Below are 16,224 nucleotides of genomic sequence, written 5' to 3'. Positions count from 1 at the left end.
ATAGGGCTGTGGGAACATAGGGCTGTGGGAACATAGGGCTGTGGGAACATAGGGCTGAGGGAACATAGGGCTGTGGGAACATAGGGCTGTGGGAACATAGGGCTGTGGGAACATAGGGCTGTGGGAACAAAGGGCTGTGTGAACATAGGGCTGTGTGAACATAGTGCTGTGAGAACATAGGCAAGCCCGGATTAACCAACGGGCCGTTTGGGCCGCGGCCCGTGGGCCTCAAGCTCCCCCTAGTGACGAGGGGCCTCCACTACGCTCTGACTTGACCAAATCAAAAAAGACTTGCAACTCGATTTTGACTTTAACCAATGACTCGTGACTTCTTGGACTTAAGCCTTTTGACTTGAGAAGACTTGATACCTTCCCCCATGCCCTATTAAAAATTATCTTAATTTTTAAATGTGCCGTGAATTAATTCATTTCCAGCGAATAGACACTTTCATTCGCGCAGTCCTGGCTCCTGTGTCACCTGCCGAGACACGCTGTGGGCCGTGTTTTGTTTACCTGCAGTCTAAACTGTCATGGCGGCGCCCACTAGTCGAGTTTTGTTGAGCACAAAGAAAATAACCGAAGCGGCTCGGTATTTTAAACTACGTGTCGGTCAATTATTTTGCGACAATGACCTCGTAGCTATACATTATCCCTTACATATAACTTTGGCAGACAGGGAATATAATTAATTTTCAATACTTAAAAAAAAGTCCTCAACTATACTTTCTCTCTCTCGATGGATAGCTGTTTGTTGACGTGTTAAAAACGCATCAGTAGCAGGATTACTGTAATTTTGATTACTGTAGTTTGCCTGGTATGTAGCCTTGGTTGGTGGCTGCCCCACCAATGTTTTACATATAAAAACACCACTGTGCGGGCGTGCACGTGTGTGTGTGTGTGTGTGTGTGTGTGTGTGTGTGTGGGGGGGGGGGGGGGGGGGGGGGGGGGGGGGGGCCTCCACAAGAGTCTGGCCCAGAGGCCTATGAATTCTTAATCTGGCCTTGAACATAGGGCTGTGGAACATAGGGCTGAGGGAACATAGGGCTGTGGGAACATAGGGCTGTGAGAACATAGGGCTGTGGGAACATAGGGCTGTGGGAACATAGGGCTGTGGGAACATAGGGCTGAGGGAACATAGGGCTGTGGGAACATAGGGCTGTGGGAACATAGGGCTGTGGGAACATAGGGCTGTGGGAAACAAAGGGCTGTGTGAACATAGGGCTGTGTGAACATAGTGCTGTGAGAACATAGGCAAGCCCGGATTAACCAACGGGCCGTTTGGGCCGCGGCCCGTGGGCCTCAAGCTCCCCCTAGTGACGAGGGGCCTCCACTACGCTCTGACTTGACCAAATCAAAAAAGACTTGCAACTCGATTTTGACTTTAACCAATGACTCGTGACTTCACTTGGACTTAAGCCTTTTGACTTGAGAAGACTTGATACCTTCCCCCATGCCCCTATTAAAAATTATCTTAATTTTTAAATGTGCCGTGAATTAATTCATTTCCAGCGAATAGACACTTCATTCGCGCAGTCCTGGCTCCTGTGTCACCTGCCGAGACACGCTGTGGGGCCGTGTTTTGTTTACCTGCAGTCTAAACTGTCATGGCGGCGCCCACTAGTCGAGTTTTGTTGAGCACAAAGAAAATAACCGAAGCGGCTCGGTATTTTAAACTACGTGTCGGTCAATTATTTTGCGACAATGACCTCGTAGCTATACATTATCCCTTACATATAACTTTGGCAGACAGGGAATATAATTAATTTTCAATACTTAAAAAAAAGTCCTCAACTATACTTTCTCTCTCTCGATGGATAGCTGTTTGTTGACGTGTTAAAAACGCATCAGTAGCAGGATTACTGTAATTTTGATTACTGTAGTTTGCCTGGTATGTAGCCTTGGTTGGTGGCTGCCCCACCAATGTTTTACATATAAAAACACCACTGTGCGGGCGTGCACGTGTGTGTGTGTGTGTGTGTGTGTGTGTGTGTGTGTGGGGGGGGGGGGGGGGGGGGGGGGGGGGGGCCTCCACAAGAGTCTGGCCCAGAGGCCTATGAATTCTTAATCTGGCCTTGAACCATAGGGCTGGGGGAACATAGGGCTGTGTGAACATGGGCTGAGGGAACATACAGTATAGGTCTGAGGGAACATAGATCTGAGGGAACATGGGTCTGAGGGAACATAGGGCTGTGGGAACATAGGGCTGAGGGAACATAGGTCTGAGGAACATAGGACTGAGGAAACATAGGGCTGTGGGAACATATATAGGGGATGGGAACATACAGTAGGGCTGTGGGCTAAAAATAAATATAAGTGAAACTTAAATATAAGTAAAACCTCTCAACATAAACGCTGAGACCTGAGACCCTTTTACTGGCCAGGTAGAGCCAGATAAAGGCAGGTCTCAATTAGAAGCTGTGTCTAAATTGAGGTGCAGTTTTGTTTTTCTTTTCATCATCACGTGCGATTGATTTGGCTTGATGATGCCCAATTTAGCTCCACTTACTTAGCTTTCTCTCCTCTCTCCCTCTCTCTCTCTCTCCCCTCTCTCTCTCTCTCTCTCTCTCTCTCTCTCCCTCTCTCCTCTCTCTCTCTCTCTCTCTCTCTCTCCTCTCTCTCTCTCTCTCTCTCTCTCTCTCAACATACCGTAATATGAATCCATCTACACAGGCTGCAGTACACACAGCGATAATCAATGTAACACTGCTCCTCCTCATCATCACAACAACAACTAGTACATAATTTTAGCCAACTACAAAAACAAAACGCGCGTGCATGACAACTGTAATTTACTCACCAGTAGGCAGCGACACTTGCAAAAACGTTTAAACTGAAAGTGAAACTTTGTGAGAACGAGGTCGCTCTATTCCTCCTAACTGCTCTAGTGCGCGAGGTTGGCGCTTGCAGAGCCATATATTACCAGAGTTTGGCCAGGTTGGTTAGCCACTGACACTCTGGATCTCTTTTGAAACGTTGCTGTCCAAACTCTGGTAATAAATGGCTCTGTGTGCTAGAGTGAGAATGCGCCAAATTATTTTCTATTCTCACCTCCATCTCGAAAGTCATGGAAAAAATAGTCTACGAACAGGTCGAAAAGTACCTAGCGGAAAAAAAATCTAATCTACGAATTCCAATCTGGCTTCAGAACATCCCACTCCACTGACACATGCCTTCTCTATTTGAATGACCACATCAAACAAGAGGTGGACGCAGGCAAATACTGCGGCATGGTCATGCTGGACCTACAAAAGGCCTTTGACACGGTCAATCACTCCATTCTGATTGACAAGCTAAAAGCAATTGGTTTTGATAGTCTATCAGTGAGCTGGATGCAATCCTACCTTGAGGGGAGGGAACAGGCTGGATGCAATCCTACCTTGAGGGGAGGGAACAGATGGTGGAGGTAAACGGTACCCTATCCCCCCCCCCTCACAGTGAGCTGTGGTGTTCCACAAGGAAGCATACTAGGACCGCTACTGTTCCTAATTTATGCAAATGACATGTCGTCAGCTTGTGACTGCAACTTGTTCCTGTTTGCGGACGACTCAGCCCTGCTGGTCTCTGACAAGAACAAGTTACAGGTTGAAAAAACCCTCAGCTCGGAACTAGGCAGAATCTGCATATGGCTCGCTGATAACAAACTATCATTACACATGGGCAAAACAGAGTCCATTCTCTTCGGTTCAAATAACAAACTCAGCAAGACCGACGGCTTCTCAGTTACAGTGGGTGACAATATTGTCACAAGGAAAGATGAAATTACCTACCTGGGTTCCATCCTAGAGGCTAATCTCTCCTGTGACAAAATGGCATCCAATGTAATAAAAAAAGTCAACCAACGAACTCGATTCTTGTACCGGATCTCCTCTCTGGTAAACAAGAATACCCTGAAGACTCTGGCAGGAGCACTCATTCAGGGGTACTACGACTATGCTTGCACCTCATGGTACCAAAGCACCTCAAAGGCGCTAAAAACAAAATTACAAACATCTCAAACAAACTGGTCAGACTACTGCTTGACCTTACTCCTAGAACCCACCTCACCCCTGCCCACTTTGACAACCTAGGATGGCTTAGAGTAGACGACAGAGTACAGCAACTTGCAATGGGCCTGGTCTACAAGATACACTACACGACCAAGGTACCCATGTACATGTCAAAATACTTCCCAAAGGTCAGTGAATACCACGATCACAACACCAGAGGAGCTCCACAAATCATGTCAAACCCAGATTCGGCTCAATAAGGGACTAAACACGTTTCGCAATTATGCCACATCAATGTGGAACGCCCTACCCAAAGCTGTAAAGGAATGTGAATCACTACCCACTTTCAAAACCACTCTCAAAGAACACCTACGGGAGACTGCAATTCGAAACTGGCCCCTGTAAATGTCCTAACCCAACCCCCTCCAATGTACAGTCATTTACCTAGTATGGTTTTGTCAATAGTCCAATGTACAATTTTGTTTGTTTGTACAGTGTCTCCTCCCCCCCCCCCCCTCAATGTACAGTTTTACTTGTTTATACAGTGTGCCCCCCCCCCCCCCCCCAACCACCTCCAATGTAAATTACCCAGTATGGTTGTCAATAATCAATGTACCCAACCCCCCCCCCTACCCAACCTCCTCCAATGTACAGTTTCTACGTCAAATGTATATACTCCCTTTTCTTGACTCCTTCTGTATCACAAACAGTACTGTATTTGCAAATCTGGTATGTCATAAATGTATAGATGTAGCAGTACTGACTATCTGTATGTCATGTATGTCCTGATGTATTGAAAATGGGGACCCTGATGTAAACAAGACGAAAGTCTTTCTCTGGTCTGCATCCCCTTAACAATGTGTGTATTGAGCTGTACTGTATTGTACCCATTCTGCAATCTGTTAATAAAGTTTTCAATCAATCAATCAATCAATCAATCAATCAATCAATCAATCAATCAATCAATCATTTGTAATTGATATGTTATTGATATGTTATTCGATTATTTCGATGCCCAGTGTATCGATAATCTATAATATAAGATATATATATATATAATTTAACCCTAAACCCAACCCTTAACCTTTTAACGGTTTGTTTTAAAATGAGGACCAGCTAATTGTCCTCAGAACAGCATTATCTCATCTTTGAGCGAGTGAAGAAATGTGGTCCTCACAAGTATAGTAATAGCCTACATGTCCACTCACACACCACACACACACACACACACACACACACACACACACACACACACACACACACACACACACACAACGCACACACACACCATCACCCCAGGGTATGAAGGTCTTCCATTCATATAGTAAATGCAATAAGACTTAAATGATTAGCACAGGCTTTGATTTGATTCAACCACTGAACTCACCCCGCCTATATTTGGGACAGGCATCTATCTATAGGCCTTGAATTACTTTTGCACAGAACTGATGGGAAATACTATCAAATTGTTTATTTAAACCATGTATGAATATTACTTGTGTAACAATAATATGGCTATTGAATAACAATATAAATTATGAATCATTCATTTGATCTTGTTCTGAAAGACAGGATATGAGACCTCACGCTGTGCAGTTCAGCACCACGGACAGTGCCCAGCTGCCCACACACACACATGCGCGCACGCACGCGCGCACACGCACACACACACACACACACACACACACACACACACACACACACACACACACACACACACACACACACACACACACACACACACACACACACACACACACACACACACACAACACACGCAGCAGCTCTCTCCCTGTGAAGACAGAGACTGCTGACACAAGCACACTGTCTGAGAAGGACAAACAGGCTCAGATACCAAGGCCAGTTTGGGCCACTTGGGATTATTTTGACTAGTATGACATGCAATGTGGTTTATTTTAGCTTGTAATAAGCTTCCTCCCCCCCCCCCCCCCCCCCCCCCAACACACAGTCTGGCTCTTTTATCATCATGAATTTCAGCTTGATCAGCAAATGTGACTGACTTTTGAATGCAAGTCAAAATAAATAAATGTAAATAAAACATAAATAAATGTAGACCTGGCATAGCTGAGCCAGACATGGCCAGTAAAAGGGACAGTCGTCTATATGAGACTATAGGATTTAATTGAAGTTTTACTCTCGAAATATTTCACACAGTGCTTATTCTCGCGACACACACAAAATGAATACAAATAAGTGAGATCCAGATGGCCCTTCCTTGTGTGTAACGTGTGAAAACATGCTTGACTATCATACATGTGGCTTGTGTTTATTTTTTTACCAGTAATTATGTGAGGATGTAAGATCACAATGTTAGATTGTGAAGATACTAGATGTAAAGAAGCCTATTGATTGTAAAATAACTTATTATTATATTGACAATTGAACACTGTTTGAAAAAATTGTTAAGGGTTTATTGCGATAAGAGGTGGGGCCTGATAAGCGAATTGCTTCTTCCTATTCCTTTTTGGACAAGAGGCTGTTTTGTTTATTATTTTATCTTGCTTTTTTATACAATTGATCTATTTATTATTATTTAAATATTTTTACTTTGTTATTTCTTACTTATTTTTATTGTTCAAAATAAACTATTCATTAATGAATGAATGAATTCATTCATTCATTCATTCATTCATTCAGATGTTATAACCCTTCATGAAGGAAGTGATAAATCAGAACCGTCCAAAACAATCAACATGTTTTCTCAGCATGTGGCAAAACGTACATTCATATTCATAACACTGTGAGCAACCGAAGCCAACCGTCTGGTGCTCCTTCTCCAGCATCCTCTTCCAGCGTTGGTATATTTTTATTTGCAAATCCATACTGATACTGGGTCAACTCCCTGTGTATCTGTGTAATCTCCTATCACGCACCGCCGGCTGTTATAATGTTCTCTCCACTAGACGGCTGCTTGACCAGGAACCTAGGATTTGCTCAGGACTTTGTAGGGCAGCTTTCTCCTATTTTGCACCCTGGTCATTGAATAACCTTCAGGACACTTATAGCCAGTGGTAGAAGAAGTACACAGTTCCTTTCCTTAAGTAAAAGTAGAAATACCCAGATAAATGAGTACTCTGGTAAAAGTATTTGCAATTGAATGTACTTAAGTATCTAAAGTAAAAGTACGCAAAAACCTATACATGATGATACATGATGTTTGTGTATTAAAATGCTTGGGAGCGTTTAAACCTCCATCCACTGACGTCTAAAGGTTCATGTTAAAGTACATGGTCCAGTTATGCTGCTCTGATTACATCCTCCTGACGTCAACTGGCTTCAAATGTGAAAGTACATCCTCTTCATATATATTTCTGCCATGTTTTCTATGCAATTTCTTTTTTCTTCAAAGTAACTAGTATAAGTGATGGGTTCAGATAAATGTAGTGGAGTAAAAAGTACAATATTTCCTTTGAAAATGTAGTGGAGTAAAAGTATAAAGTTCCCTCAAATTAAAATACTCACGTAAAGTACAAGTAGCTTGAAATTGTACTTAAGTACAGCACTTGAGTAAAAATACTTAGTTAGTTTCCACCACCACTTATAGCTTCATGATTCTGTCTCCCTGGGAGAGTTCAAAGCTGTGGTAATTTTTTTTTAAATAAACCTGTGTAATTTAAGAGTGCGATCCGTAAACCGTAAGCCAGATTTTGTATTTGTCTGTTGTCCCTTGTCAGTTTTTAACATGCTCTATTTTATAATTATGTAACTTTGCGATGGTGAGCTACCTCCCGCTTAAATAAAGCTTAAATAAAAGAAAACAAAAAAAGATACAAGAGATTATCTAACATAGTATGTGACATCATCTCAGACACATAGTGTCAGTTCCCAGAAAGGTGTCGCAGGTCAACAGACACCAGAGAGAATGCATTAGCACAAGGAGCCACCACAGCGCCATATTAGGTTTCACATAAACAAACACATACTGTAGGTCAGATATGGTCCAGCACAGTTTATCCCACCAGTCTTATCCTCCTCCTGACTCCCGAGGCTCTCGTTAGAGTAAACAAGGTCCAGAGGATAATATCCTTACACAAACTCACCCTAACGAACCACACGGTATTTTTGTAAAAAAAGAAGAAAAAAAATGTGACCTTTACTTGAACCCTATTTTGCTTGGATAACTTATTAACCCTTTCACTACCACACTACAGAAGGTTAACCCTTTCACTACCACACTACAGACGGTTAACCTGCTGTAGTGTGGTTGTGAAAGGGTTAACCCTTTGTTGTGTGGCAGTGAATGGGTTAACCCTTTGGTAGTGTGGTAGTGAAAGAGTTAAGTCACCTCGTCCTTGTATACAGTGTCGTACAACACCGTTTGTTCAAATTGGTTATTACTGTAGGTACCATTTCCTTAAAGGTGCTGTAAGTGATATTTTGTTAAAATAAGTGTTAAATAGCTCTACATTCCGACAGCCATCACTGATATATATAGTGTTTGGTCAGTAACATGGGGTCTCCCAGTCCCTCCAGTCTGGACTAAACATAAAATACATTTTCTGGTATCCTGATAATCTCACTTTATCCAATCAGGAGAGAGAATCCTAGATAATTATTTTACTTATTTCAAGAAATCTTGCCAAGCCAAATTTGTTTACTGCACTGGTAGATTATTTTATTTGTTTCTAGCGTATATTTGCATAAAACTCATTTTTAATTCTTACCAGACCATTTTTTCGCAGTGTGGAGCTCTCTCTCCTGATTGGATGAAGTGGGAATGGGTTTACTGCAGAGCGGAGGGACTGGGAGACCCATGTTACTGACCAAACACTATATCAGTGATGGCTGTCAGAATGTAGAGAAATTACATGTAGACCACTTATTTTAACAAAGAAAATACCACTTACCGTGGAATGTAGAGCTATTACTTCAACGTAGACCACTTATTTTAACAAAAGAAAACCACTTACAGCACCTTTAACCTGTTACAGCAGCACAGTAACAGTTCCACAGTAAATACACAGCCGTGTACTAAACCCAGCGTTGTGTCTGACTTCAGGGCTTCAACATAAAGAGCGTGGCCTCCCATGGCATGAAGCTGAACGTGTGGGATATCGGTGGCCAGAGGAAGATAAGACCTTTCTGGAAGAAATACCTGGAAAACACAGACCTCTTGGTGAGTGACCAGTGTTCATTTTGTTTGGTATTTACAGTGACCAAAGAATAATGGAAATACCATTTGTATCGTGGTTTACATTGGATTATACCGTGATGGTATTATTTAAAGGGGAACACCACTCAAATTACACTTCTAATGTGTTATTTCCATGGCCTATAAGACAGTTTAATCAATATGTGTGAACATGAGCTACTCTCTCTTCTCTCCCAACGCCAGAAACCAGAGAAGTAAGAATCAATCTTGTGATGTCATCACGTATAATGTCTGGAGCTGCTCCATTGACAATGAATGGGAGACTGATTTTGTGGACCCCACAAACGTATTTTTTTTAAATTATTATTATATATTGTTTTTAATGTAGGCTATATCAAAATGAGCTTTAAGATAAGATAAAATATTCCTTTATTGATGCCCTTGGGGAAATCCATGCGTCATAGCAGCATGGGGGAGGGGGGAGGGGAAGTTCCAAGGAAGTTCCTTCAGGCGCCTAAGGAAGTTCCAAGTCAGCCAGAAGATCCTTAAGAACTTCTACTCATGTACAATAGAGAGCATCTTGACCGGCAACATCACCTCCTGGTTTGGGAATAGCACTGCACAAGACCAAAGCACACTACAAAGAGTGACACGTTCAGCCGAACGCACAATTGGAGGGGGGCTCCCCACCCTCCAGAACATTTACTACAAGCGTTGCAAGGGCAAGGCTAAGAGAATCATTAAAGACTCCAGTCACCCGAACAACTGCCTCTTTGAACTGCTGCGGTCAGGCAAGCGATACAGGAGTCTCAAGGCGAGCACAGAAAGACTCAGAAGAAGCTTCTATCCCCAGGCCATCAGGCTGCTAAACGAACAATGAATGAACACTACACAACAACAACCACCAAACGCACATGGCACACACATCCACACGCACACACTCACTTTAAACAAACACACTGTAGCACCCACTCCACACACTTATAGCACACACCCACTTTAAACAAACACACTGTAGCACCCACTCCCCACACTTTATATTTATGGATGAAGGATTGCACTACAACTCGTACACCTTACTGTAAATTGTACCTAAAATTGTACCTCATCCCATTTCTGCTTTGCACTAGATAGTACTGTACATTAGTACACTGCATAGTATTGTGTATTGTATATTATATGGTAACTCAGAACATTGTACATATGTCTATACCGAACACTGTGACCTCATTTTCTTCTTCTAAATTCATGCTATATTATGTTATTATGTTATTTGATACTATCTTGTCTAGCACAGTCTCTGGAGCGTAACAGTAAGAAGCATTTTGTATGAAAGTATTCTGTACTTCTGTATGACAACTATTAAAGAACTTGAACTTGAACTTGAACTTGAACTTGTATGGGCAGTGTAATAGAAGAAAGACATAAATATAGGCAATAAAATAAAATCTGAACATAAATGATATGACAAAATAAACTGTGTAAACCATATAATTAACTCTCAATATAAACATATGAGAAGAATAAAGACTATACACAAGGTGCAGGTACCCTAACTGGCACGATATTATGTCATACGTTACAGTCCGTGCCAGACATTCCTAATAGTTCTAGAGTTCTGCAGACTACTTATTCTATAGTATAGTGTTCTTAGTTCTAGAACAGAACATGTACCTTCTCCTGGGTGTCTCTCAGACGTCATCTATAACATTATTTCCCAATTCATTCTCCATGGAGCAGCTTCAGTCTTTTTACTTGATGACATCCCAAGTTTGAGTTTTAGCACTCCAGTTTTTGGGATTTGGGAGAGAGTTGCTCATTTTCATATTTTGACCAGAGGAATGACATGTAATAAATAATAATAATAATAATAATAATAATAATAATAATAATAATAATAATAATAATAATAATAATAATAATAATAATAATAATAATAATAATAATAATAATAATAATAATAATAATAATAATAATAATAATAATAATAATAATAATAATAATAATAATAATAATAATAATAATAATAATAATAATAATAATAATAATAATAATAATAATAATAATAATAATAATAATAATAATAATAATAATACACATTATTTGTATAGCACCTTTCATACAAGAATTGCAGCCCAAAGTGCTTCACAGCAGCAGAAAAGACAGGCATACAAAAATGGGCATAAAATGAGCACAAAATTGACAGAAAAGTGGAGACATAATATAAGTATAAAAGATATACAGTAGCAGCAAAACAGACAAAGTCAAGGTAAGGCATAGATAAACATCAAATCACATAGTTCTTCATATTATGATCTAACATCTAGGCCTCTTTGTTTATGGCTTGATCATCACTGATACACATCTGTAGCTTCAGTGATTTATGATCACAGGACAGTACTGTGGCAAATTATTCATACAGTGGATTTAAATTAACATCATACTACCATCATACTTTTTTTAAGAGAAAAATGGTGCGGCTGGGTAGCGCAGCGGACTAAGCGCCTGCCTACCACCGCAGAGACACTGGTATCGAATCCAGCTGTCAGCGGTACCTCCGGCTTGGTCGGTCGTCCATACTAACACAATTGGCAGTGTCAGCGGGTGGGAAGCCGGCGGGGTGTGTGTGTCCTGGTCATTGTAAACAGTGACTCCTACAGGTCGGTCGGGGCGCCTGCTCAGCGAGGAAGGGAACTGGGGGAAGTAGTGTGAGCCTCCCACGCGTTAAGCTACCCCCGTGAGAGTCCTCGCTGTCAGGTGAAAAGAAGCGGCTGGCTGCCTCCACATGTATCTATCAACCCTCCCTAGGCCGGCAAGTGGGGGGAAAATGCAACCAGGAAGGGACTAAATTGGGATGGGAGAAAAAATACAGAAAAAGGGGGAGAAAAAGTAGATATAAAAAAATTATGTTTTGATGAGTATTTGGGAGCATTTCTTTTAAACCTTGGCGTTCACACACACACAGTAATGCATTTCAGTTATTTACTTTTCTATTAGTGGAGAGATTCCAGTAACCACTGTGTGTTTGCTCTTCCAGATCTATGTGATAGACAGTGCGGATAAGAAGCGCTTCGAGGAGACAGGGTTGGTAAGCAAGGCCTACAGATTCTAAGATTCACACGAAGAGGGATGTTGACAATGTGAAAATCCACCCATAAAGTGCACGTTTTAATATCTCAACAACCAAAACTGTGATAAATGGTCTTTTTGGATGCTAATAATAGGAGTGTCTATAGCAAATAGGATATGTTTCATAAAAATGATTAAATGTTTAAATAGTTAAGGATTATTTGGAATTAAATATAATTTACACTATACTGTATGAATGCCACGCTGGGCACATCCTTGACTGTGTGTGTGTCTGTGTGTGTGTGTGTGTGTGTGTGTGTGTGTGTGTGTGTGTGTGTGTGTGTGTGTGCGTCCGTGCGTGCGTGCGTGCGTGCGTGTGTCCAGGAGCTCTCTGAGCTGGTGGACGAGGAGAGCCTGAAGGGGGTCCCGGTGCTCATCTTTGCCAACAAGCAGGACCTGGCTGCAGCCTCCCCGGCCAGTGAGGTGGCTGAGGGCCTCAACCTGCACACGTACAGGGACCGCGAGTGGCAGATCCAGGCCTGCTCCGCTGTGTCTGGAGAGGGGGTTCAGGTGAGGCCCAGCCCTGCATGAGGTCATGGTCACCAGAGAGGTGGTTGCGGTGTGGTGTGGTGTGTATGCGTGCAGCATGTGTCGTCACCACATTTCCACACATTTCTTTTTATATGAGACGTTAAACCGAGGTCACGGCTGAATTTGGCCGTTAAAGGTGCTGGAAGTGGGTATTTTGTTGTTAAATTAAGTGGTCAACATGTTACAATGATAGAGCTCTACACTCCGACGGCCATCACTGATATAGTGTGTCTGTCTGGTCAGTAACAGGGGTCTCCTCCCAGTCGCTCTGCAGTAAACAGAGAATACATTTACTGGTATCCCTTCCCACGGGAGAACTCCACACTGCAAAAAAAAGAAAAAAGAAATAAAAACTAGTTCAAGCAATTATGTGCCTGAAATAAGTAAAATAATCTGCCGGGGCAGTAAGCAAATGTGGCAAATGTCTTGAAATAAGTAAAAAAAAAAAAATATATATATATATATATATATATATATATATATATATATATATATATATATATATATATATATATATATAATAATTATTATTATTATTACATTTTAAAATATCTAGGGTTCTCTCTCCTATGATCGGATAAGGTGCAGAGCGGCGGAACTGGGAGACCCATATTACTGACCAAAAACTCTATATCAGTGATGACTGTTGGAATGTAGAGCTATTTAACACTTATTTTAACTAAGTGTTAAATACTATTTTAACCCACCTTACAGCACCTTTAAAGAACCCAGGGCACCTGTAGCAAAGAGTAGGGGGTTCCCCGACAGATTTGGCCAAATTCCCAATCAGGCCTCTGACATCAAGGCCACCTAATCATCACCCCCCCCCCCTTAATTGGCTGATATTAATATATTAATCATTGTTTCCAGAGCCTATATATATATATGTATATTATATATATATATATGTATGTATATTATGTATATATATATATAAACTAAAGGATGCACCCACCCTCACAATATCAACATAGAAGATGCCAGAGTAAAAACAGTGTTTAAAAAAAATATGGGTCCCCAGCAGGGGGCAGTGTGGGTCACGGAATGAGGGATGTGGGAAACGGTTAGAAAACTGTGTCTGTTCACAAATTGCCTTGTTGTGACTACTTTTGTCTATTATCCCCTAGTTACCCCGCTGTGCTGTGTGGGGCCGCGTTTTGAAACCCACTGCCATAAAAAGTGAGGCAATATCTCGGTGTAACAACTTCCCCTTGACGCTGTTGTATTGTTCTGTCTCTATATCTTCCCAACAGGACGGCATGAACTGGATATGTAACAACATTGTAAATAAGAAGAAATAAACCATGGTTTGCCGACTACGTCCGCCCGCGCCATGGGGAGAAACCCGCTGTCTGGTCGTGATGTTTTAGGGACTCACTTAAAAACACCGCTTCAGTGAAAAGATCCCACTCCCGTCCCAAATTGTAATGATCGTTTGTTTTTACTCTTTGGTTTTGATTGATTGATTGGTTGATTGATTGAAAATTGTATTAACAGATTGCAGAATGGGTACAAACAATACAGTAGGCTACAGCTCAATACACACAATTGTTAAGGGGATGCAGACCAGAGAAAGACTTTCGTCTTGTTTACATCAAGGTCCCCCATTGGCAATTCATCATAACATAATGACATACCGGTACATGACATACAGATAGACAGTAGGCTACATCTATACATTTATGACATACCAGATCTACAAATATACAGTACTGTTTATGATACAAAAATAGTCTAAAAAGACTATAGGGTAGGTGGGGTTGGGGCGGAAACTGTACACACATAGCCATGACTTAGGTAGTGTAAAGTATGTGTGTATTCTGTAATGTCAGTGTTCATTATGTGTACGATTTTTTACATTAAAATAATTTAATGTCGTAAAATAGTTTCTGCTTCTTTTTTCTGTCTGACACTGGTTTTCAACCCTTTTGTATCCGTCAACATTTGGGATTTACTGACCAAATGTTACCAGAAATCTAAGGGGGGAAAACTACAATTATATTTACATTTAGATGACGCTTTTATCCAAAGAGACTTACAGATTGTGAACAACAAGTCAGTAGGAAGGGTACAACTCTGGCAGCTATAAGGGTCAGTGACATTGTTATTCAAACAGTATCAAGCTTGAGTGTTCCACTCTTAATTATGTATAATATGTAATATAATATGTGTATAGTTATATAGACATATTAGCATGATAAGTATAGTCGCATTGTAGTAAATCTTTTCAGATATTGATTGAAGAGGTGTGTTTTTAGTCGATAACAGAAAATTGGCCGGGTTTCAGCTGTCCTGACTGGTGGGTAGTTCGTTCCACCGTTGTGGAATTCTATAGCCTTCTGTTCTATCCAATTCATACTCCTCTATCTCTGAGATGTGTTATTGTAGAACACTCACTGAGCACAATTCCTGTCGTGCAAATGTGATACATTTCTGATTGAGGACCTCAAGATCCCTTTTCAGAGGGCTGTACTTGGCCATACGCCTTCTTACTGATGAAACACCAGAGCAATACGGAGGAAAAGCCTTCTTTCCCTTTCATCCTGATGGTCCACGAAGAAGGAGAAGATGACTTTATTGTCAATGTACACAAGGAATATCCCTCCTAGTTACACACACACAGTCCTCATATCCTCAGTTACACACAGTCCTCATATCCCTCCTAGTTACATACATACACACAGTCCTCATATCCCTCCTAGTTACACATACACACAGTCCTCATATCCTCAGTTACACATACACACAGTCCTCATATCCCTCCTAGTTACATACATACACACAGTCCTCATATCCCTCCTAGTTACACATGAATGAATGAATGAATGAATGAATGAATGAATGAATGAATGAATGAATGAATGAAAACTTTATTAACAGAGTGCAGAATGGGTACAGTACAGTACAGCTCAATACATACAATTGTTAAGGGGATGCAGACCAGAGAAAGACTTTCGTCTTGTTTACATCAGGGTCCCCCATTTTCAATTCATCGTAACATATATGACATACAGATAGACAGTACTGCTACATCTCTACATTTATGACATACCAGATTTGCAAATACAGTACTGTTTGTGATACGAAAAGAGTCCAGAAAAGAAGTATATACATTTGACGTAGAAACTGTACATTGGAGGAGGTTGGGTAGGTGGGGGGGGGGACACACTGTACAACTGTACAAGCAACACTGTACATTGGAATATTGACAAGACAATACTTGGTCATTTTTACTGTACATTGGAGGGGGTTGTGTTAGGACATTTACATGGGCCAGTTTTGAATTGCAGTCTCCCGTAGGTGTTTTTTGAGAGTGTTTTTGAAAGTGGGTAGTGATTCACATTCCTTTACAGCTTTGGGTAGTGCGTTCCACATTGATGTGGCATAATTGCAAAACGTGTTTAGTCCCTTGTTTGAGCCGAATCTGGGTTTAACATGATTTGTGGAGCTCCCTCTGGTGTTGTG

General features: G+C 41.2%; 1 protein-coding gene across 1 annotated transcript in view; it reads left to right on the top strand.

Moving 5' to 3' along the window:
• Positions 1-14,060, top strand: part of arl3l1 (ADP ribosylation factor like GTPase 3, like 1) — a gene marked incomplete at both ends in the record, with an annotated part of 37,786 nt that extends 23,726 nt beyond the window's left edge. The window contains 4 exons of the mRNA XM_084331957.1: positions 9,007-9,123; positions 12,137-12,187; positions 12,553-12,738; positions 14,013-14,060. Coding sequence (XP_084188083.1) covers positions 9,007-9,123; positions 12,137-12,187; positions 12,553-12,738; positions 14,013-14,060 — 402 coding nt within the window. The remainder of the gene's footprint in view (positions 1-9,006; positions 9,124-12,136; positions 12,188-12,552; positions 12,739-14,012) is intronic.
• Between the last annotated feature and the right edge of the window lie 2,164 nt (positions 14,061-16,224).

The sequence above is a fragment of the Notolepis coatsorum genome, assembly GCF_963971535.1.
Source record: "Notolepis coatsorum genome assembly, chromosome: 16".
Classification (NCBI taxonomy): Eukaryota; Metazoa; Chordata; class Actinopteri; order Aulopiformes; family Paralepididae; genus Notolepis; species Notolepis coatsorum.
The sequence above is the reverse complement of the archived record's forward strand: the minus strand, read 5'-3'. Positions and strand labels throughout refer to the sequence as shown.